The 26,181-nt window shown below is 34.5% G+C and overlaps 1 protein-coding gene across 1 annotated transcript in view; it reads left to right on the top strand.

Annotated features, from left to right (window-relative positions):
* CDH10 (cadherin 10) overlaps positions 1-26,181 on the top strand; it is a 205,073-nt gene that overhangs the window by 63,121 nt on the left and 115,771 nt on the right. The window contains exon 2 of the mRNA XM_006157669.2: positions 6,092-6,447. Within this exon, the coding sequence (XP_006157731.1) occupies positions 6,217-6,447 (231 nt within the window). The 5' untranslated portion in view covers positions 6,092-6,216. The remainder of the gene's footprint in view (positions 1-6,091; positions 6,448-26,181) is intronic.

Consider the following 26,181-nt stretch of genomic DNA (forward strand, 5'->3'; position numbering starts at 1 on the left):
CTGCTACCAATTTCCACATAATGAAATAAATTCTAGCTACAGTAAAATGAGACTTCCAGGAAGCAGCAGGTGTAATGTCACAGCTGTATTGGCACTGCTAACTTGGTCGTGGATCAAGTTACATCTGGGACTGTCACATTTGCTGCTGAGTTAAAAAGGTTGTTGAGGGAGTAGCAAGAACTCTTGCATGCTGTTCTTTAGCCTATTAGCAGGAATCTTAGAGATAATGGCCAAACCAAGTTACATGCCTCATTCATCAATGCTTCTTTCTACCTTTGCCATATGCTTTATCTACCCACTGCCCCAACTTTATATGGGTACTGTCTGGTTTTCAAATTACCATGTGAAGATGTGAACACATAGTATAGCTTGGGAAGTGTATTAGCAGTTAGTGTGCAAGTCACATTTCTGGAGAATAAAAACTAATTTCAGATGGTCTTGCTTGAAGGGGAATTTTAATCTGAGGAGAATAGTAAGGGCCAGAGCTTCTTGGAATTCTTTATGCATTGGTAAGAATCCTAGCAATGGATGATAACTTATCTGAGGCTAGTAAACCTTTGTGTTGCGTGTTTCATTCAGCAACAATGAGTGGACTGCCTTTTTGACTAAAGTATTCTGTGAGTTCTATCATGTTAAATCCAAATACCAGAATACTCAAAAAATTGTATAAATGATCCTTGACATTTTTCTTCTTTTCTCTTAGAGCACGGGACTTAGTTTTCTTCTCATTGAAAGAATACTAGTATTGAGTCAATTTCAAAAATATTTATCAAACGCTTTGTGTGAATTCCTATCTTTGTAACTTCGCACGCAAAACATAAGACCCTGCTTTATGCTGTGGTCTAAACTGAAACACATACACAGAAAACTTAAAATAGAGTGATAAATAGTCTATGTATAAATTATATATTTTTGGTGACATTAGAGCACAGTAGGTAATGTGTAATGAACTCTTACAAAATATGATCAAGCATATGGACTCATATTATTTGAGTCCTTAGTGTAATCCTTTGATTCAATTATCTCACATAGTGCTTTACACTAGATGCATAAATTGGTATCAGCTGAATAAAAAGGAAGTATTTAGTATGCACAGACTCATTTTAATTGTATAAACACACCTGGAAAATGTTCTTTTATTTTTCAATGTTAACCTTTTATCAGAGCATATTGGTTGTAAAAACTCTAAAAAGATTAAAATTGTTCACCCATAGAGGCTTGAGTTTGATCTCACTCTTTAGCATTTTCTATTATGGGATAAATGATAATTTTTTTTTTTTTTAAGAAAAGTGATTACATTAAGATCCTACTCAACATAATCAATTGACTGAAGAATGACTAATTCCTTTTATTAGCCAAGGAAGGATTGTAGCTTAATTGATCATCTGTGATGTGTGGAGACTTAATTAGCAATTGAGATGTGCCAAAATGCCTATTATATTATGTTCTGTGATCTGCTATTCTTGGCTGCCTATGTAATGAAATGAATAGGTTATAGAGGAAATAATGTTTGGAACGTGTATTTCAGAAGGGTAATGAAAAGCCTGTGATTGTAAAATCAAATAAGGTCCAGTGAGACTGTTTTAAAATGTATGTGTGAAAGAAAACATAGTTTTTAGATATCAGGTGCAAAGTTGCTGTAGCATGTGCCAACATGAATCAGGTTAGATTTGAATTTGACTTGATATTATTATTCTTTCGATGAGAAGAAAACTTTTTCTGGTTAGAAAAATATTTCAGAAAAAGACTCAGGGTATTTAGAATTAATGTTCTGATCGTCCCACAGTAGTCACTTTAGTTTATTTTGCCATTATTTTATTAGGCTATGTCCATGTATCTGGGCTCTGAAGCAGTAAACAGGAAAAGTCATAAGCACACATTGAAGATTATTTTAAGTTTAGTAGAATTCTACAGCTTTGCTGCTTAAAGCACCTGGTTCAGCTGCATCAGCTTCCAGGGGAGCTTGTCAGAAATGTGGTCTCGTGTCCCACCCGAGACCTTCTGAATGAAAACACGAATACTGAACAAGTGATCCAGGAGTTCCAAATGTATGTTAAAATTTAAGAAGCACCGGTCTAGAGGGAATTCGGGAGTGCAGAATGCTAAGGTATGGATTCATAATTCTTAAATGTCATGTGATATTTGCATCAAATTATTTTTGAGATTAAAAGAAAAAAGTGTAGCTTTAAAAGCATTTCTTGTACATGAAACTTTTTAACAGAAAATGCTATTATAGAATTTAATGAATCTTTAGCATTTTCATTTCAGTTGAAAGTTTAACTGTCGTCTCAATCCACTGGATGCCTTTTAATTGTAACTGTTTATAATTTCGGACATATACAACAGCTCCTTATGTAATATTTTTATATTCTAAAGTTAAGCTGTAATTTTTCAGTATAAATAGTTCAACATAGCTGAAAATGTTTGTTTATAAGCACATCAATTACTAAAATCAAGAGGCATCCATTAATATCATACTATATACATAAGAACATGCCGTTTGCTAGTGAGGGAAGTTTAATGAAGTGTACCACTTGAACATTATTCACAATCATACAAACAACAAATTCACACAACAATGCGTTGTTCAAAATGTATTTCCATTGTTAAGTAATGCATGACTGCATTAATGGAAAAGTGGTTTATACACATAAGAAGTAACCTGTTAGGATTAAAATTAAAAACAATAATTATAAACAAGGTGAAATAATTTTTAAAAAATTGTTCCCAGATATCAGAATGAAATATAAAGTTCATATGTTATCTTTCCAGTAACAGATATGTTCAAAAATTTTTGTTAACTTGAGTCTTGGTGAGTGGGTTTCGGAAAATTAATTTCACTAACATTCTATAGAATATGTTACAAATAGGAAAGATTGTGTTTAAGAAAACCTGTTAGTAGAGACTCTATGCTTTTTTGCATAAAATGTGATTATTAAAAATAGCATGTTGGCACATTGAGTGGGGAGGGGGAGACAGAGCAGATAGCCATGAAGAAAATAATAAAATCAATGGAGTAGTTGACTGACCACATAAGATGTAGACTTAGTTAAGCAGAACTGTCAAAGACAGGCAGTAACTTGAGTCAACTGGTAGTTATACCAATGAAGCATGTTTTAAAACATCTTAGGTTCCTAACTACATAGCGCATGCCTAGGGAGAATTAATGTTGGACAAATTAAATGTTGGTTTGTTTTACATAAATCCTACTTTATTTAATCTCATCATTATTGATTGAAATAGTTGTGTTGTTCTTTGTTTGTTTGTTTGTTTGTTTTGCCAAAGGGCACATATCATTGCAAGAGGAGGGGAGTGAGAAAGCGTCCCCTAGGGGAAAGATCATGCTGTAGTCCCTTTTCCTCCATTCTCCTCCTTTTGAGCTTTTGGGCAGGCATGCACATCCACTAGGTATGTTTTCAAAACTACAGGGTACAAGACTTCAACCCCACAGTGTTCATGTTGGATCCAGCTGCCATAACCACCATAACACTGGATGGCTGCTTGAAATAGTTTTGATAAAAGTTTTCTTATGTAAATTATATTGTAAATATATTTTAGCTATCTTAAATTACTTTTTTTTTTTTAACAGAGAGATTTTTGCTGTAGGGTGGGTACGGTTGCCAGAGAGAGACAGGGAGAGACAGAAAGAAAGATATAGCCCCCCAAGGTGGATGGCCATGCCATAATCCCTTCTCTTCCACTTTCCTCTGGGGAGTTTGCATATGCACAAACACATGCCTGACCTGAGTTTCAAGCCACAGCCTCTAGGACTTGAATCATAATCAGCCATGTAGGAGTCCAGTGACATAACCAGTACGCCATCTGCTGTTCCCTTAAGTTACTATTAAATAATGCAACTTACTATGGACTCAAGATTTTTGTCACCAAATAACCAAAAATAGCACCGTGATCATAAAAAAAAAAGAATCCAAATATGATGTGGAGTTCAAATAACCAAAAATAGCACCATGATCATAAAAAAAAAAAAAGAATCCAAATATGATGTGGAGTTATGGTTATTTACTACTAATGTTATAGATATAATCCCCACCTGCTTTTTCAAAATAGTAGTGTTTGGGTTTTAAATATTATTAATGAGGTTTTAGTTGTTTTGAAAATATTACTGATATAATATATAGTTGTTAGAATTGTATTAGTTAGAAAATAAATAAATAAAATGATAATGACTGCTGCTTCAGTAAATTTGAAAGCGTTTGTAGAAGAGAGCAGAAACCCTGATTACATTACTGTCCCCTGCCCTTTGAAACAGGTTAAGTGTGTGTGAATGCCATCTAGCACATAAAGATATATTAAAAAACAAGCACTGTTTTGGTAAATGTTCCTGTTATTTAGAATTCCAGTCAGCCTGTGTTTCTGTAAAGCCAGTGCTTTGTGTTGTAGTTTACATCTATCATGTTGCATGACTTCTCGCGCTGTGGAGGGTTCCACTTCCATTTAATGCACTCAAGAAAAGTACTGCTTCACCATTCATCTTATTTCTAAAACATACTTGGGTTATCCCTTAAATCTTAATGAAAGCAAAATAAGAACAACAGGAAAAACAAAGCAGACTGCTAACAAGTAATTGTGGATAAAAACATACAGGTAAATGCTGGAGTCTTAGAATGCATGGTCAAATTACAAAAGTGGAGCTCAATCCCTTGTTGTCCCTAAACCACTTTTTATAACAAATGTCTTATCATATCTGGACATCTATATGTATTAGAAAACAAACAAAAAACCTACATGAAAATTTCTAATCTAAAATAATATACTAACAATAATATACATTAAGAATAATACAAAAGTAATTATTTTGAATACGCATTTCCATACATAAATGATTGCACATTCGACATGGAGGGAGTATTGATAGATGTTTGTATCAACCTACAATTCATTGATTGATTCATTCAAACTACTTATTGAACTTCTATTACATGTAAGAGTCTATTCTAGGCATTGTGCATACAGTAAAGAGAAATAGTAACATTTTCTTTCTCCATGAGATTTTAGCCAAAAATATACAAGATAAATAAAACGGATGCAGTATTGGGAAGGGTGAAGTAAGAAGGGTTCGGTGACTGAAGAGGAGCCAGTGTCGGCGACTGAAGTGAAAAGGGGTTGGGGAGGTGATTGGCATTCATGAAGCCAAGTGTAGCATTGGTGGACAGACTGGTTTCTGCTCAAAGTGAGATGAGAAACCAGTGCTGTGCTTTGTGTAAAGAAGTGACATCATTTCATTTACTTTTTAAGGAGATTGCTTAAGAATAGTGACTGGGAGGTGGATGGAGAGCAGTCAGTAGACTATTGCTAGACATCTAGATCAGGGTGGTGGTTGTGGGGATGGTTAGAAATGGACAGGCATGGGTAATAATACAATCAGCTCCTTCTCTCCCCTAGCATTCATTATATGAGTAACGATTTCTCTGATCTTGGAAGCTCTTGGTAATATATAGACCAGTCTAAGAAGGAAAAGGGTAGAGGTCTTCAACCAAAGGCACCCTCACTTTTTTGTTGTTGTTCTTGCCCTTACTTGTACCTCTGAGTTGGGTTAACTTTGGATCAACTGCACTGTTAAAAATACATTGAAATATTACTGCACTGCACAACAGAATGTCTGGTTCCTACAATTAATTTAAATCAAGTTGCTCTTTTGTTTTCAAAGTCTTAATTGACATTAAATTACTATGGAAAAATTGGTATGAAAAATGAACTACATCTCTACCCTATGTAGGAGTTCTAATTCCTAAACATTATTAAAATGCCAAAAGAAATTAAAGTGTAAAACAGGTGTCCCTTTTTAGAATTTATTTTAAAGAAATTATGTAGAATTTCCTCTTTAAAATTGTAGAGTTTACTAAATGAGGAATTTTTTTCCAAGCTAATGATTATTTTGTAAAAAGAGAGAAAATAAATATTTTGGTTGCTATTACATTGCTGCATGCATGCTTTGAAAAGTCATATTACACCCCTCCCAAGAGGTACAACAATTAAAAGTGAATAAAAAAATATTTTAAAAATGTTTTAAAGTGATAAGTAACATTTGTAATGTTATCGACTGACTTTTTATTTGTTTGTTTGTTTGAAGCTTTTGGAAACATGTACAAAACATTGAGAAACTGTTGGAAACCTGTTGAAACACAGTAAAACCCAACCCAGTAAACTAGGACTGCTTTCTCTTCATCCACCTTGGGATTTGTCAAGGAGTGAACGATGACAATATATCACTTGTTGCTACTGTTTCTACTCTGGGTGTGCCTGCCACATCCCTGTTCTCCAGAGATAATGTTCAGAAGGACTCCTGAGCCCCAACAAAGAATTTTAGGTACACGTGTACCAAGGAGTGATGGCAAAATTCTACATCGTCAGAAACGGGGTTGGATGTGGAATCAGTTTTTCTTATTGGAGGAATATACGGGATCTGATTATCAATACGTGGGCAAGGTAAGTCTCTATCGAAATGGCAAATATTTACATTCTCTATGTCTTACTAAGGAAAATGGCGAGTTAGTTGATTGTCGTTTTCATAAATCTGACACTAAACCTCCCTAAAGCATTTCTGTTTATGGAATTGAAAATCTAATTTGAAAAACTGTGGAATGAATATAGCATGATAAATGTAGAAATTCATTTTCTAGGATGTATTCTGAAACCACTTATGGATTAAAAAGCAACTAAAAAATGCAATTTTAGATCAGAAAATTAAGATAGTGAGAAAGTCATATGTAAATATAATAATTTAAAATGGCAATATACATGTAAATGTACATATAAGTACATTACATATTGCTGTTGACGTCAGTTAGGAAGAAAAGATATGTTTAACAGTTGTTTAATCTACAGAATGTGAAAGCAAAGGTCATGGAAAATATGATCCATGGGCAAACAAACTTTGCTTTTATATAAGACAACTTATTCCAGATGTGATATTTATTTTTCTCAAGTAACACTATGGGTCCATTTGTATAAAGAAAAAAAACAGAGGGGAGACTATTGGGTAAAAATAGTTATTTACTGCAACATGGGGTGGACAGAGAAGAGTTTTCTTCTATTCAGTTATAATGTTAGTAAAGAAAACTAGTTGTGGTTTCGAATGGCATATTTTCTTCATGAAGTTTAAAAACTTAAAATTCCCTACATATTATCTCTAATATCATTTATAATGTATTTGTTACATAATGATTTTTTCTTTAAAAATATTGTCTTCTAGTTTTTAGTTCATTTAAGGTAGGAATGTGTTGGGGGCAGCAGATGGCATAATGATTACATCACTGGACTCCCATGTAGTCGATCACGGTTCAAGTCCTAGACCCTGCAGCTTAAAGCTCACGCTGTCTGTGTGTGTGTGTGTGTGTGTGTGTGTGTGTGTGTGTGTGTACACCCAAACTCCTAAGGGGAGAATGGAGGAGAAAGGATTGTGGTATCTCCCTGGGGGATGATTTCTCACTTTCTGTCTCTCTCTGTCTCTCTGATGAGTGCACACACCCTATAGTAAAAATCTCAGAAAAGAAGTGGGAACATGATATAGATGCTAAGTGTTCGGTTAGGCATAATGACATTGAATGACGTACTCTTGAATTTACTTTTAAGTGTAACAAATACACTTAATCTTATTTATGATACTAACTTTGCATTTTATATAATTCACCTCAAGTGGTGAAAAGTATGTTATAAATAGCTTTTAATAAAAGTCAAAAATTGAGAAAAATCCCAAAGCATTGAAAAAAAAAATGAAGAAGGGAGCCAGCAGTTAGTGTAATGGCTATGTCGCTGGACTCCCACGTAGTCGACCGTGGTTCGTGTCCCGGACCCGGTGGCTTAAAACTCGCGCCGGGCGCGTGTGCGTGCGTGCCCAAGATCCCGAGAGGAGAATGGAGGAGAAGGGATTGCGGCGTGACCATCCCCCCTGGGGGGTGATTTCTTGCTTTCTGTCTCTATGTCTCTCTCTGCCTGTCTGGCGAGCGCACGTGCCCTACAGTGAGAATCTCTCAAAAAAAAAAAAAAATGAAGAACACATGAAGATAAATATGATTCTCAGTGTAGTAAAAGAATTCCAGGAAGTGAGACCAGCAGTTGACGCAATGTGTATGTCGCTGGACTCCCACATATTCGACCCTGGTTTGAGTCCCGGACCTGGTGGTCCGGACTTAAACTCACACCAGGGGCGTGTGTGTGCATGCCCAAGATCCTGAGAGGAGAATTGAGGAGAAGGGATTGTAGTGTGGTCATCCCCGCTGGGGGGTGATTTCTCACTTTCTATTTCTCTGTCTCTGTCTTTCTGGTGAGCAGATATGCCCTATAGCAAAAACCTCTCAAAAAAAAAAAAATTCCAGGAAGTAAAAACATAATATACATATTTTTTAATAATCCAAGTAACTGTCTATATATTCTTGATTTAATGGAAACATACATTATCCAGACACATCATAAAATGTGGTTGGACAGTTCTCTAAACACAGAATATATTTGGCACATAATCTCTTAAATTGTTTTTAAATCTTGTATGGCTTTCAACTGTTTACCATTCTTCAAAAATAGGAACTAGGGACCAGCTGTTAGCGTAATGGCTATGTCACTGGACTCCCACGTAGTCAACCACGGTTCAAGTCCTGGACCCGGTGGCTTAAAACTAACGCAGAGCGTGTGTGTGTGCGTGCCCAAGATCCCGAGAGGAGAATGGAGGAGAAGGGATTGCGGCATGGCCATCCTCCCTGGGGGGGTGATTTCTCGCTTTCTGTCTCTCTGTCTCTCTCTGTCTGGCAAGTGCACGCACCCTATAGCAAACACCTCTCCAAAAAAATAAAAATAAATAGGAACTATATTTAACTTTATATTCTTTTCCTAGAAGAACTGCTGGCTTCAGAGGGCTAGAAAAATAATAATTGCTTTACATTTTAGCAGGTTAAGAATCCTGTTAGTAGGGACCAGCAGTTGGTGTAATGGCTATGTCGCTGGACTCCCAGGTAGTCTTCTGTGGTTCGAGTCCCAGACCCACTGGCTTAAACTCATGCCAGGTGCATGTGAGTGCATGCCCAAGATCCCGAGAGGAGAATGGAGGAGGAGGGATTGCAGGGCGGCCATCTCCTGGGGGGGTGATTTCTCACTTTCTGTCTCTCTGTCTCTCTCTATCTTTCTGGTGAGTGCACGTACCCTGTAGCAAAAACCTCTCCAAAAAAAAAAAAAAAGAATGCTGTTAGTATCTATCTTTCATTTTTCTAATAATTGCCCAATATTCTGTTCTAACCATGAGGCACATCATTCTCTGCAGTCTACTATGGTTTTTCTCCTACCATAATTTGTTAACTCATCCTCCTTTTTGAGTAGCCATTGGAAACATTCTCCCTGATCCTAACAAGCTTTTCTAGTTCAAAACCGGCTGTTTCTGTTTGTACAATCAACTCCCTAAATACTGAAATTTATATTTCTGACTCTAAACTTTCCAATGATTGAATATACTGAGAAGAGTCAAATATGTTCTAATCCACCTCAGTTCTATACCTGCAATATGTCTTAATTTGCCTATGTCACCCGCTATGATGAGTTCAAAATACTTTACACTAGTAATTTTAACTGGGTCAAATTTCCCACCCAGGGTATATTTAACTATGTATGGAGGAATTTTTGATGTTTGCACCTTGGTGTGCGTGTGTGCAGATGTGCTATTGACACAGAGCTGGTGCCAGCCAGGGGTGCTGGTGAACACCCTGCAATGCACAGGACAGACTCCTGTAGAATTTTTCAGTGGTCAATGTCAAGTTTCCTGAGATTGAGAAACTCTGTGCTGAAATTCCTTAATTTTCTAGATTCATTTGCCTTTGTATAACGAGTTCATCTTATTTTTCAAGGGTCTTTACTTCTGAACCTGCTCTTGATTATAATATTTGTTCTCTTCAGAGTTGTCAGTAGTAGTTGATTTCTCAAGTTAGATTTCTATCAGTTCTCCATTCCATTTAATATCTTGTCTTCCTGTTAATATCCTTCATGAAATGATATATGAGGGGATTTCAAAAAGTTTACGAAAATGGGGCAGCAGGTGGCATGGCAGTTTAAAGGCACTGGACTCCCATATGGCTAATAACGGTTCAAGTCCTGGGCTCAGTGGCTTGCTTTCTTACTTTCTCTCTCTCTCTGAACAAACTGGAAAATAATAATAGTAATAAATAAAATTATAAAAAATATTTTAAAAGTTTGAGAAAATGGGATTAAAGTATGAGTTTATTTTGATATACAAAAATTAAAATCTATGCATAATTTTTTCCACAATACATATTTTCATGAACTTTTTGAAGATATCTCATATTTTGCTCCAGATCTCTTTGTCATCCTTCTTTATAGACTTAGCAGCTCCGCAGGTTCCCTGTGAATGAAATACTTATTCATTCTTTCAATAAATACCTAGAGAATCCTGTAGATACTACTCTGGTATTAAGCTTACAGTGGTTACAGTGTCATTTCTCTGCTCACAAAGTGTCTGCCTTTAAGAGAGAGAACATATAACAAATAATGTAATGGGAAGTTACAGTGTTCTTTTATCTCCACTATAGTACAGACTCTGAAAGCCAAGATCAAAGTAATAGCTACCAAATACTCCCCTGTTTCATTTCTGCAGTACTTGTAAATAAAGCGGAAATAAAATAGTTTGGGGATTTGTGTTATATACAGCAATACTATCAAATGTTAAGACTGAAGAGTCAAAGAACAGCTTTTATTTTTTATTTATCTGTTTATTTCTTTGGAAGGTTTTTACAATGTACAGTGTCTCCTAAAGAAGTAAACCTTGAGGATTTCTAGATGCAGGATCTCTCAGAAACTGTTCAAGGTGTTCCGTGAGAGACTAACTCAACGTTAAACAGCAACAAAGCTTGGAAATGTGAACTATGGCAACCATATTAGACTGTTTTTCTTTTATTCCTTAATGTGAGCACAATCAAATAAAACCCAGCGGAGGAAGGAGTAGTTAGAAGTAAGACAGGACAGAGAGAAGCTGTCCCAATTTCCACCATGCCAGTATTCCTAGGGGGAAATATTTAGATCTCAAGTGTCAAATGGAGAAGCCTTGTGGGAGTCCAGAGCGTAGAAAACACCTTTATGGATGTCTGAATAACTGAAATGAGACTGTACTTGAGACTGAATATTCCCAAGTGACTTATTTTTATTATCATCTAAACATGACCAAAAGAACCAACAAAAAATAAAAAGCACTCAGCTGCTTAATAAATACAGACTAGTATTTAGTAGTGGAATGGCGTAGATGCGGGCTTGTTGTGATACAGTAATTTCTTATCTAAGCCCTAGCAATTGCCACTATAAAATACATAGAATACAAAAAGAGAAATGTAGGTGGAAATTATAATTAGAAAATGTCCTGGAAGCAAATTAGGATGATAGATATTGTCAGAGACTTCATTAGATGAAATGGTTACATGTTTTCCTGATTACTGCAGAGGTGATCATTATTTCCCTGATGTGTTAAGACCACACCAAAAAAGTGAACCCACATTAGAATCTGTAATGGTTTTTTATACTAATATCAAAGTAAGAGGTAATAAAAGCATTTATTAAATAGAGATATTCCCAGCAGAAACTTAGTATTTTCTTTTTAAAATTCTCAAATATAAATAATGTCTATCTCTCTCAAGACAGTCATATTTCAGCAAGAAAAGTGCTAAAATTAAAATTAAATAATTAAATCATTTTTAGAAAGTAATAAGCTTACCTCTGCAAATTTCACTATCTGTATAGTACTTTTTTATTTATTTTTTTAATGCACCAAACACATTCGCATTTAACAAAGTAGTATTTAGGATGATCTTGAGGTACATTCCACATATACTTCGTAGAACCTCAAAACCCCACAGTTGGTTTGAACAATATTAAACTATCAAAAAGAATGCACACCTGGGATTTTATAAACACTTAGAGAAGCCATGCTAATTCATTTTAACCTTCAAGTGATCCGGTAACACTGGCATAAGTGTTTTACATACTGATATTAAAGTATGTTATTCACATATAAACATTTTACTCTGTTTGAGGGACTATTTAGAATTGGTTTTAAGTGAGGGTTTGGAGTTTTAATCATTCTGGGTTTTTTTTTTCCATTAAAAAAAAGAGAGAGAAATAGGCTCTTTGTTAGCATTTTCAAGCAAAATCCCTGATATGAAATGTTGAATTAAAAAAGCCAAGATAAACGGGATCATGTATAGGATACCTAAACATAAACAGTAACCACAGTCATCCTTTTCTAAGTTCTAACTGGCAATAGTGATTGCATTTGTGCACCTTGTTCTTCCATAAAGTTATTTACCTAACATGCCAGCAAACCTCAAGATTATTCTTGTGTATATGTTGCAACATTATTTTTACAACCATTACAAAACAACACACACAAAACCACTCTCTAAAGATGACAAACGAATAGCCAAAATGCGTGCGAAAAAATGTTCAACATCCCTCAATGTAAAGGAAATGCAGATCAAAACAAAAATGAGATACTACCTAACCCCAGTCAGAATGACTAAGAATAAAAAAACAAAAAATGGTAAGTGATGGCAGGGATGTGGTTGGTGGAAGGGTAACTCTCTTACACTGCTGGTGGGAATTTAAATTGGTCCAGCCACTGTGGAGAACAATTTGGAGCTATCTCAAAAATCCACAAATAAAACTACCATATGATCCAGCAATCCCACTCCTTGGTATCTACCCAAAGGATAGAAGAATTCTTCATTGGAAAAGTGCTTTCACATCAATGTTTATTGCAGTACTATTTTCAATTGCTAAGATGTCAAACCAACATAAATGTCCACGAACAGATGAATAGATTGAAAAACCATGGCACATATACTCAATGGAATACTATTCAGCCACAAAAAACAACAAAACCCTGGCTTTTGACAGAAAGTGGAAGAATATGGAATATTTACTGCTGAGTGAAGCAAGCCAGGCTATGAAGGAGAGGCACTGTATGTCCCCACTTAATATATACCAAGTGTCCACACTCTATGAATGAAACTGAATGACTAAAGGATAGAGAAACACAGTAAATGGATGTGAATGCCAGATATTGTGTGTGAGAAAGAGTAGAGTCTGAGGAAAGATATTCAGAAGAAGAATAGGGAGGCAAAGCATTAAGGTGACAAAGAAATGTGGTATTATCTGTTGAAGATAATTTTATAGTTTTATCAACTGAACTAGGGAGAAATGTTCACATGTTGAAATATTCACTTTGTAAGCTAAATAATGTGATTGAATATATAAAAGAAAATGAAATGAAATAAAAACATTAAAATAATAATAATGATTAAATAAATCATTATTTAAAACACACGCAACACACACACACACATGCTCATGGCATCTACACAACACTCATTCTGTTTCACTTCCCTTAGTATGTTGGAGGGATTCATGGGAAGTCCAACCCCTTCTGTGCTTTTACTTCTCTTGAGTTACCGACCCTGAGATGCTGTGAGCTCTGTCCTTTTATTCTCTTCCACTACAGCCTTATTTTTATTTTTTTAGCCCCTTTGCAAAGATTTATCCTGTTTCTTTCACATAACATTTAATATCCAGGTTTGTATTTTATGGTCCTCAATTTAATATTTATTACAACACGTTTTTGGATTAGTGATAATTATGGAGTTGTTTCCACGAAAAATGTTTCCGTTGCTTTAGCGCAACAGTTGCATAATGGCTAATATTAATTGAAAATATATAGAAAGAGGAATATTTTGATAATAAAAAAAGACTCAAACATTTTTCCTGTACCAACATAAACTTGGGAAATCTTTATATATAGAGTGAGGTCAACACAGATCAGAAGACAGCCATTTCAATAACGTAGGGCAAGTTGGTTTAGCCTGAAGAAGGCAGCACACCAGTTTCTCAGAGACATACTTTTAAGATATAAAGTGAAGAGAGAGGTTTGAAATGATGAAGCAATATAGATATCCAATAGATAGAAAAAGAGCATGGGACTCTGAACATTAGGTAAGCTAGCTATTTATGTGTGTTCCAAACTGGAATTAAATTTAGAAAGGAAGAATGCACCCTGGTGCTCTATAGCACAGTAGGGTGACTACAGTTAATAATTTATTACATAGTTCAAGATAGCTATAAAAGAGAATTTTAAATACTCTCAACACAAAGTAATGACAAATATTTGAGGTGAAGGATATGCAAATTATCCTGACTTGATCATATCTCATTGCATTTGTGCACTAAAAAGCTACACTGTGTCCCATAAATATATACAATTATTGCAACAAATTGTTTTTAACAAAACATTTTAAAAATAGAATAAAAGTCCAAAAAAATAAAATAAAAAATGTCCATATTAAGTTGATGGCCAGTATCATATATAATCAGTAGACAAAAGTATTCTAATTTAAATCACCAACAAATCATATTTTATTAGTAGACAAATGTATTCTAATTTAAATCACCAACAAGAATAAAATAAATTTTTTAAAGGTTTTCACCATGGGATGTATGTACTTGCTGAAGAGAGACAAAGAAAGGGAAAGTAAGAAATAATGTCCCCCCCCCAAGGGGAATGGCCATGCCACAGTCCCCTCTCCTCCATTCTCCTCTAGGGGAGGGTGAATTTGCTTATCTATATTATGTATCCAAGTTTAATTTTTTTCAGAGACTGCCTTATTGGTTTCCCAAATTTAACCAATAAATACTCCTCTCAGCCTCATATGAATTCCTGCTATTCTTCGTTGACACCCAGATTTCTTATTTTTAGATTTTCTGCCCAGATCCTGTGTTTTCAATTTGTATTTTGCTTAAGAACAATGATCTTTCACTTTTGTAAAGAATTTTTTCAAGTGTTTCTTTAGGTCATGTTTGTTAAGGATTGCTTTATCTCCAAGTCCACAATAGATGTGAAACACCAGTTGTTTTCTAGGCACTGTCCAGGTCACCAGATCACATCACTGAGTAGAAGACAACTGTCCTATCCTCATGAAACTCAGTATTTTTAGTGAGAAATGCAGGAAATTTAAATTAAACATAACAATCATGGAACTATATTTTAAGGATTATTTATTTAATTTTATTTATTCAGTCATTTATTTTAATTTGACCAGAGAGAGAGAGAGAGACAAAGAGAGAAGTGAGAAAACAAGATCTGAAGTTTCTAGACCATGATGCAAGGATTATTCTGACTCCCAAGATTTTGGCCTGAACAACTAGAAAATGAATTTGTTTTGTTTTGGGGTCCTAGAGCATTAGAGGAAAGATCCAGATGTCATTGTTGCATGTATGTTAATATACATGCATTTTGTATGCTGTAATGATGTACAGTGAATGAATGCAAATAAATAAATTGAAATAAAAAAATTAAAAAAATACATGGAGTTTTGATATCTAAATTATGACCTCTTAAGAGTTTTCAGATTATAGATAGTCTTTAACATTATGAAATGAAGTGATGTCAAGAAAGAGAGTGAAGAGAGGGAAGAGGAATGAGGACTGTTTTCAGGGGCAAACCTACATTGAGATAGCTGTGTGTGGTGGATGAGAATGTGAGGAGAAAGGAGTGAAAAAAAAAAAAAAAGCAGATGAAGCAGAATAACTATTCCTTGAGCTTCAGAAGCAACTAAGAGATGGGGATGTCAGGAGACAGAGGAAGAAAATATATGAGGAGATAGTACCGACTGTTAAAACCAGCCAATAAGTCAAGTATAAGAAGTGTTTTGAATTGACTTAATTTTAGTTGTATGTGGGTTATAGGTGAACTCTTTATTAATTGTTTCAGTAATATGTTGGGTCCACAATTTGCATTTCAGTGGATTTTAAAAGGAATTCAGAGAGAGAAATTGAAGAAAGCTCTTGAAAGCAAGACTTGTAGGCAGTCTTGTCAGAGTAAAGCAAATATGTCTATGTAATGGTATCTGACAGGGGTGGTATTAATATCAAGAGAAAAAAATGTTCTTACTTACCTTACTGCATTGATAGAATCTAATGCAATATTGAAAAAAAATTCATGATAAAGAGAATTCTTATTTTTGTCTTGATTTCAAAGAAAAGGTTACACCTTTTACTAATAATTATGAAGCTTAGAAATTCTTAAGGTTGTTTTTGTAAAAGCAACTAACAGAGTAAAATCATTAATCCTAATGCGTGGTGTTTTTACTCATAAATGAATATGTAATATTTTCCAATGCATCTATGCATCTATTGAGTTATTTATTTTCCCTTTAATAAATTAAACTGTGGGATTACCCTAAGTAACATTTCTTTATGTGACTAAACTTTCAGATCTGGAAACAGTCCACGTTGAAAATGGTATCATTAATATCTGTCTTTATATCATTGCCTTTCATCTGTTCATATTTTGTTTACAATCTCTGATTTTATAAAATAATTTTCTTTTGTACAACTATCACCTGGTAAAATGTCTTCTTTTTGCTGTTCCTATTGAATTTAGACATCACATTTTACTACCCAAGTAAAATGAGATAGGCCACATTACTGCATTTTCTATTCCCTTAAATAATTTGTATGAGGTGAAATTACTGCTTTTGTGGATGTTGGGTAAAATTCCCTAAAGATTCCCTTTGATTTCATTGAAAGGAAATTTGAACTATTGACTTATTTTCTTAATGGCTAATGGTATAATCAGTTTTTTTTTCCTTGCCTTAGTTTTAGTAAACTGCATTATTAACTTTTTTTAATTATTGGTTGAAGTAAATGATAGTGCAGAAATGAATTCCAAGGAGAGATCAGCAGATGGCATAGTGGTTATGTCACTGGACTCCCATATAGCCAGCCACAATGTGAGTCCTAGACCCAGTGGTCTGAACATCACACTGGCCACACAGACTTGTATGCCTAAGATCCTGGGAGGAGAATATAGGAGAAGGGATTGTGGTGTGGCCATCCCTCTTGGGGGGTGATTTCTCACTTTCCCTTTCACCATGTCTGTTTCTCTCTCATCAGCGAGCATAGTTGCCCTGAAGAAAAAATAAAAGAAAGAAACTCTACCAAAAAAAAAAAAATAGAATCACAAAGAAACTATAAAACAGAACTATTTTATTTTAGAATCATTTTGATTTACAGAAAAGTTTCTAAGATAGTACACACTTCTATCTATATATGCCTCAGACTCAGTTTACCCTGTCGTAAGCATTTTGAGTCACTTTAATACACTTGTCATAAGTAATGAATCATAAATATACACTATCCTATCTTCCTAGTGACCTTTCCATTTCCCAGGAGATCATATTGCATTCAGCTGTAGGTATCCTTAGGGTCCTCTGGACCTTGTAAGTTTCTCAGGTTTGATTTTGACTTCGTTGATGTATATTAATCAGGTGTTTTATAGACTGTCTCTCGGTTTGTTTTTTTTCTGGTATTTATCCCATGGAAATACTGTGGTTATCGACTTTGGGAAAGGAGAGCAGAAGTGAAGGACAATTCTCAACTCATAGTATTATGGAATGAGCACATACATGCTTTCAGCATTACTGCTTATGATATTAATCTTGAAATCTGGCTAAATTCGACAACACTATGTTATTTTCCATACTGTGTGTTTTGGGAGCTACTCCCTAGGCATAGGCCATGTTTGAAGGATGGGAAGTTATGCTCCAACTTCTTGAGATGTTGAATCTACAAAATTATTTGAAATTCTCTGATTGGGAGATTTACCCCTTATCCCCTATTCATTTTTATTTCTTTAGTCATTTATTTGTATTAATACAAATACATTGATACTGATTTTTAAATTTTGGGTTGTAATCTAATACTACTTGATTTACTTCATTGTTCAAGTTTGTCCCGCTTTGGCTACTGAGAGTCATGAATACTTTATTTTCTGGCAGTGTAAGGAGTCCCAGGTTTAGCTTGTGTACTTCCTGGTCCAGAGTTAGAATAAGACATTCCTAGAAGAGGACATTTTTCAAGTAGAAAGGCAGTGAGATTAAACCTTCCAGAGTTGAAATTGAATTAGGTTAATTTTAAAATGCATGTGAGTCTGAGTTGAGACAAAAAGAAAGAGAAATCCCAGGGTAAGCAGATGGCATAGCAGCTAAGTTGCTGGACTCCCACATGGCTGACTGCAGTTTGAGTTCTGGACCTGGTAGCCTGAAAATCATTCTGGGTGTGGTTTGTGCGTGTGTGACCAAGATCTCATGAGAAGAATGGAGGAGAAGGGATTGTAGCATGACAATCCCCCCCTGGAGGGGCTGATTTCTTACTTTTCCTTTCACCGTCTCTGTCTCTCTCTCTCTCCAGCTGGCATACATGCCCTAAGACAAAAACTACTTCTAAGGCGTGGTGGTGCCTATCCTATGGCAAAAACTACTTCTAAAAAGAAAAAAAAAAGAATTTGATTTAAAATGAAAAAATATTCTGAAAGGTAATAATAACAGTTAGGAAAATTGGTGTAAGAAACATCAGGAGAACTCAGTGATGGAAGTTATCCTCCCTGGAATTGCTGCTGGAACTACTAGATAGCAGTCTAGGGAATTTTGTTTCAATTTGTAGCTGATATAATTGAGAAGATACAGATGGCAGATCATCACATGGAAAAGTCAAATTGTCACTGGAAATGAGTGAAATACATATCTTCAAAATAATTAAAGGTGCAAAAATGTTACTGGCAGTTCACTAAGAAACAGATACCCATAAATGATAGCTCTGTGATTTGATTTAAGTGACCAGGAGTAAATATTTTAGACAATATGTAAAAATAGTAAACATTTATGTCTTTAAACTGATACTTTCATTTTTAAAAATTTAGAAGTTATTAACCCAAAAGAGAAGGAATTTATTTATAGACATGCTCATTTAAAAGACAGAAACCAGGACCAGTAGATGGTGTAATGGTTACATCACTGGACTCTTACATAATTGACCATGGTTTGAGTTCCAGATCTGGTGGTTTAAAGCACTCGCCGGCTAAGTGTACATGAGTGCACAGAATCCCAGCAGGAGAATGGAGGAGTGGGGACTGTGGTGTTTCCATCCCTCCCTGGGGAGTGATTTCTCACTTTCTGTCTCTCTGTCTCTCTCTCTCTGGCAAGCACACACACCCTATAGAAAAACCTCTCTAAAAATAAAAAAATTTTAAACCCCAAACCTATCCATATTTGCAATAATGGCTATCCATATTTAGATAATGGCTAAATAATTGAGATAATCTTGGCATAATATAAAGCTTTCATAAGTCTTATAATGAATATATAGACTATGAAAGCACATGGAAACATTGGAAAGAATTACTTCCATTACTGGATAGAATGCTATAAAATAGAATGTTTGCATTCTTTACAATTAAGTGAATGTATTTTTGCTCATTCACAGTCCTTTTTCAGTCTTCCCATAAATCTGAAACATTTTGAAGTAATATAAATAGCATCAAATGGCCATTGGGAACATTTTTAGATAGAATATCTTAACTGAATTCATGAAAAAAAATGAAAGCAATAGAACATTTCAGAATGAAGATACAGGAAATATTTTGAAGGTCAAGTTCACTCTCTGTCTCTGGTTAGTTAGAATGACAAAAACAGCCTCTTTTTTGTAATAATGACTGATTTTATTTGTCAATAATTTGTAAATAATGTATTGAGGTATATGAGCTACTTATAGTTAATACATCATTAATCTAATTCTGCTATGTAATATTTGTCACTTATTCTGTTTTGTCTCTTTTCCTAGAATCTTTGAAACTAACTAAATGTTTTTAGTGATCCCACAGTTTTCTCCAATTTTTTTCCTACTTATTAGGTCTCTTCATTGGGCATTTTTAGAGCAGTAGATGGTAGATGATGGCTAGAGCACTAAATCCAGAAGGCAGGTACTTCAGATGTGATTTCTGCATTAGAAGTGTGTTGAGGAGATTGGGGGATGGGGGAGTCTGCATTTTAAGAAAAGAGAAAAGAAAAAAAATATGATGTAGGGATCATATGTGATTCCCAAAGTCTAAAGTATTCCCTATCAACAAAGAAAGAAGTGTTTTTTTTTTCTTTTCTTTTCTTTTCTTTTCTTTTCTTTTTTTGTTATTTTTAATAGTTATAATACAGAGCCCAGAGAGTCCTCTTTGTATTTGGTGATATGTGCCCATATAAATGTCTGGACAAGGAGAAACTTGGCAAGATGATCTTAATCACTGGTAAAATTTACACTTGTTTTACTACCCTTTTGGTCAAGCTTTAAAACTCACTATTTGTCATAAGTGTATAAAATTTTTCAGAAACATAAATTAAAATTATTGAATGTGGTATAATTTAAAACACAAAGAGATACTGAGAATTAAAATGTTTTATTTATTTTTTTAAATGAAGAGTTAAAAGTACATGCCTTCTTCTCATCATAGACTATGATACAGAGTGAGCCTCTATTTTGCATCCTGACAATATGTCATACTCCTTTCTAAATCTGTTGTTGTGAAATATGTCTGAGACTTCCACTAATAGGATATTTTATCCCCTGTGATATTTCATCCTTTCTTCCACAATGACTTTCCTCAACATGTCAATACATTTCTTTCAATATTTTATTGGCTTCATACCTAGTGTCTCTTGAATGGTGCATTGTTAACATTTCCATAATCAGTGATTTTTTTTTTCTACAGCCTCACTTTTGCTTGATTCTAATTCAATTTTGCTAAAGTCACTTTTTTTTCTTCTGTTTATTTTCTTACTTTTTTTTTTAACATTCAATCACTATACATCTTTATAGCATACAAAATGAATTTTCCCAGCATGAGTGCTTTATATATTAGTTTAGTCAAAGATATTACCACACATATTATCAAGAGACAATTTTTCATTTTTGAGTCCTTTAAATGTTTTGCTTCTTTTTTTCCCCCTTGATTCCCTCCCACCCACCTCCCTGCATTTTCTGGCCTCCTCCCACACTGTCTGTAGTATCCAATTGCTATCCATGTTTTTATACCTTCCTATATTTCAGTTTCTGCCACAAAGTGCAGATATTTGTTATATATTTAGTAGGGATATGCAATGCCTCTCTTTCATAGTCTGGTTTGCTTCACTTAGCTTAAAATCTTCCATATTCATCCACTTTCTATCAAAATCACAGGATCTCTCTCTCTCTTTTTAATGGCTGAGTAGTATTCCATAGTGCATATGTGTCACACTTTTTTAAACCATTCATCTCTCCTTGGAAATTTGGGTTGATTGCATGTCTTAACAATTGTGAATAATGCAGCTATAAACTTGGGTGTGCATGTGCTTTTCCAACTGAGTGTATTCTTATCCTTTGGGTAGATACCCAGGACTGGAATTGTTAGATCCTATGGTAGTTCTTTTTGTAGATATTTGAGGAACCTGCATGTTGTTTTCCATAGTGACTGTTCATTAACATTCCGACCAACAGTATTAGGAGTGTTCTCTTTTCACCGTAACCTCACCAGCACTTATTCTTTATTTTTTTTTTAACTTATCCATTCTGACTATTGTCAGAAGGTATCTCATTGTCTCATTGGGGTTTTGATTTGCACCTCTCTTTCTGTAAGGGATGTTGAGCATTTTTTCATATGCTGTTCTTTTGCTTTCCATATGTTCAGCTAATTTGTCCATCTTTTAATTAGATTGAGGTTGAGTATTTTGTTTTGTTTTGTTTTTTGTTTGTTTGTTTTCTTTTGCAGGCAAACTGCTTGAGTTCCTTGTGTATTTTAGTTATCAGTCCTTTATCTGAGGAGGAGTTTGCAAATATATTTTCCCATTCTGAGGGTTGTCTCTTCACTCTAATCATTGTTTCTTTTGCTGTGCCTGTTACAGTCCCACTTGTCTATTTTTGAGACTTTTGCCTGTGTTTTGGAGCTTTTATGTAAGAAGTCTTTGCCTACACCAGTGTCTCTAAGAGCTTCCCCTGTGCTTTCCATCAGAAGCTCTCTAGCTCTCTAGTTTGAGGTTTTATGTTTAGATTTTTTTTTTTTTTGAGAGAGAGATTTTTGCTATAGAATGTGTAGAATGTGTGCATTTGCCTGGGACACTGAAAGATAGAAAGCAATAAATCACTACCCAGTGGAGATGGTCACACCACAATATCCCTTCTCCTCTATTCTCCTCTCAGGATTTTGGGCATGCATGCACACATGCCTGGCATGAATATTTTAAGTCTGAGACTCTAACCATGGTTGACTATGTAACCATTAGGCCATCTGCTGGTTCCTCTTTGATGCATTTTGAGTTGATTTTTGGTAATAGTGTGAAATAGAAGTCTAGTTTCATTTTTATGCAGGTAGATAAACCAGTTTTTCCAGCACTGTTTACTGGAATAGTTTTTTTGCCCCACTGGATTGTCTTGTAAGAGAGATAGAAAAAGAAAGGAAGAGAGATAGAGAGAACAGCATTTTTGACTGGATCCTCCTGCTTTAGCCTACCAGTTAGCTAGGATTACAGGAATGCGCCACCATGCTGGATATGTTGATGTTGGCACAGAATCCAAACTTAGGCATTCCATGAGGTTTCAGCATTTTGTACTGGTGCCTTACCTCACCTGTTGCACTCTACAACAGGACCCAACAATGTCATATTTTATTTGCTGATTTTCATCATTATTGACCAATTTCCAAGTTCAGTGGTCCATTTTTGTAAAATGTGTCAGTTTATCACTGGAAGCCAATAAGGCAACACAACTGCACATTTTGGTATCTGTGCATGAGCCAAATAGCACAGACACATGGATCAATAACCAAAAGATTTTTTTTTTAAATCTGACATATTTAGCCATTACTCATGATCACTCTTATTTACAAAGTGATTTGTAGACCACAGAGCTAGTAGCATAGTTCACTGAAGTTCATTAATTACTTGAGTTAATATACAAGTTAACTATCCTTTATCCAAAACGATCAGGAACAGGGTGCTTCACATTTTGAATTTCTTTGGACATTGGCATATTTTATGTATATAATAAGATATCTAGGAGGTAGAATCCAAATCTGAATGAAATTCAGGTATGTTTCATATGTATATTATACACATAACCCAAAAGTAATTTTATATATATATTTTTTTAATTGGAGCATTTTGACTATAACCAGTCCCATGAGATAGGCATGGGATTTTTCACTCTGGCATCACATAAGTGCATAAAAATTATCAGATTTGGAATTTCAGATTTTTTAGATAGGAGCTGCTCAATCTGTGCTGTGATCAGAAAATGATCTGTGTTGTTGGGTGGCTTGTGTTATTTGAATAAACTTTGATAACTGGAATCCACTCACAAAAGAACTGTGTAAAATGAAGATTCCATAGACACATCTTTAACTTATCACAGTTTTTGTTATATTTTATCGCTTTCTTCACCGTGTAAGAAGCTCACATATTTTCATTTCTCCCCTTTGGCAAATAAAGGTAGTGTGTTTCCTGGAAGACTGAACACAATCGAGATTAAAGACATGATTTTCTCAGCTTAGTGTCTTGAGACACAAAGTGTAGGAGAACGCAGGCTAAGCCTGGTGCTGATAACAAATTGTTAAGCATCTGGGAAGACTGAGGCAGCTGGTATTTATAGGTTCGAGTACCACAGATGAGAGAACTATACAGAAAAAAAACTCTATAGCTTTTACATAGTGTTTCCCTTAATTTTTCAATATGTGTGAAAACTGCCTGAGGCTGAAAAGCCAACTAAAAGCAATAGAGGAAATAATGCCCATGCTCACTCACAGAGCTCTGAGGATAGCGCTTGTTGTCATCAGTCTGACAGGAAGATCTCAAGATTTATGTGTCTCTGAAAATACATGAGCATCTTAACTTAGTTAACTGTTCCTCAGTAGGGATCCATTAACTCAAGAGCTATTATCCTAATTCTACATGAAAAAAAATAACATTCTTTGAGAAAAAAGATTCAAGGCACCAGTTGTTCCAAAATAATGCCCAAGATTTTACATAGTATTTCAAAATCCCCAAATAAATGCCTAATGCCTATCCAATAAAAAAAAGTTATGCAAAGAAACATGTAAATGAACCTGTAATAAGATCAATCAACTGAAATCAATTCAAAGTTAAACAGATTTTATAATTATTACGTAAGAATGTAAAATAATTATAATAATTATGTTCTATTTAAATAGGGTCATTGACTATTTAAAAGATATGCAAATCAACTTCTAGAGTTGGAAGTTAAACTATGTGTGATAAAACTTACAGAAAATGTGATTATTGGTAACTTAAATGTTACAGAGGAAATAAATAGGGAATTTCAAAATAGAACAATAGAAATGATCCAAAATCAAATACGAAAGATTGGCTAACCTGGTAGGCTATTGATAAAGGGAGCCAGATCTCACATGGCTGACTGTAGTTCAAATCCCAGTACCAGTGACTTGAAAAACACACCATGCAAGTGTGTATGTGTGCTCCAAATCTCAACAGGATGGAGAAATGGAAGAGAAGGAATTGTAGCATGACCTTGTCCCATGGGGCAGGGAGGGGAGGAATTGGGAAGGGAGTCGGTTTCTCTTTCTGTCAAGCACATATGCTCTTTGGTAGTTAAAATTTTTTTTAATTATGTTTTTAATTTTATCATTTAGTTTCCAACTTTATTCACTAATTTATTCTACCTATTACAAGTTTATTACTTGTCTGGTTATTTTTTATAGTTTACTCCTTAAATCACATTCTGCATAATCAATTTATCAACATTTAGTTTTAATCTGTGGTATCTGAATGCTAGATTGTAAAAGGACTACAAAATATGTTGGTACCATTTATTCCCAATCTGAATTACATTTTCATTGTATTTTGTGTTCCTTGTTTGTATAGATTTACTGATACATTTTTGCATTGTCTTCACCATTTCTTCTTACACTTCTACTCCAATTAGGGATCACTTGTCTATATTATGAAAAAAGAACTCTCTTTAGTATATGTGCTGGTGAAGCCATATTTCAGCATTATTTATTTGAAGATATTTTTAGCCTTAGGTAAATAGTTAATTTTAGGTAGCTAGCAGGTGACATGAAAGTTAAGGCTCTGGGCTCCAACATGTTCTACCACAGTTTGAGTCTTGGACCTGGCAACTTGCTTTCTCACTTTCTCCCTCTTCTGGTAAGTGCACTTGCCCTATAGGAAATTAAATAATAATAATAATAAAATAATAATAATAATAATAATAAAATTTAATAAATATTTTTTAAAGTTAAATTTGTAGTTATAGAATATAAAGATGATTGCCACTTTAGGTAATATTGTTCTGCCTCTTGGGTTATTAAAAATCAGCTGATTATCTGCTTTTCCATTGAAGATAACTTACCCATTTTGTTTATCTGCGTGGAAGCTTTGTTTTAGAGTCCTCTGGTTTACACGCATTTCAAATCTGGTTCAAAATACTGAGGAGGGTCAACTTGTGTTTATAACATCCCAGGATCAGGTGTTTCTGTATATGTGTTTATTTGTTTTCTTTACCATTAGTTGCTTTAACATTTTTTTCACCTTTATTCCTCTGGCTTTGCTTATAAGGCAATTTTGTCTCCAGTTCCATAGGATGAGCAATTGGTTTTAACTGTTAAATCTTCACATACTGAGCTTCTGTTCTTGGCCTTGAATTATGGATCTACTACCCCAGAAGACTGACAAAGCTGAAAAGCTAATTTTCACCTGAAAGCATGTATATTATTATTTTATGTAAAGCAGAATTGTGATCCATTGTTTTACCTGCTGATCTAAGTCCTTCCTTATCCTTAGATTTTGTTTTAGCATCTTGTCTTGTCTTTATTACTTTTATGCAAATATTATTTCTATTCCTTTCAGTATTTTAAAATATTCTTAACATAATTTTTTCCAAGTATTTCTCTACCATGGCACCAATGGTAGTCTCTAAGTTTTTATATGGATCAAAATTATTTTTTAATATATACTGTGAATATATATTCCTAAACAGATTATTAGATTACTTTTATGAAGTAAAATTATTTGTTTTAATGTAACTAAACATATTCTGAGCTGGTTCCTCATTTATCATTAAGTAAGAAGTTTTTTCTGGTCCTATATTTATAGGTAATACAAAAGATCTTTTAAAAATTTAGGGAGGGGACCAGTAGGTGACATAGTGAATAAGGCACTGGACTCCCACATGGCTGATCATGGTTTGAGTCCCAGACCTGGTGGCTTCTTTTTTTCATTTTTTTTCTCTCTCTCTTTCTGTCTCTCTCTCTAGTGAGCACACATATCCTATATCAAATTAAAATAATAATGA

Source organism: Tupaia chinensis, unplaced genomic scaffold (assembly GCF_000334495.1).
Source record: "Tupaia chinensis unplaced genomic scaffold, TupChi_1.0 Scaffold000553_1, whole genome shotgun sequence".
Taxonomy (NCBI): Eukaryota; Metazoa; Chordata; class Mammalia; order Scandentia; family Tupaiidae; genus Tupaia; species Tupaia belangeri.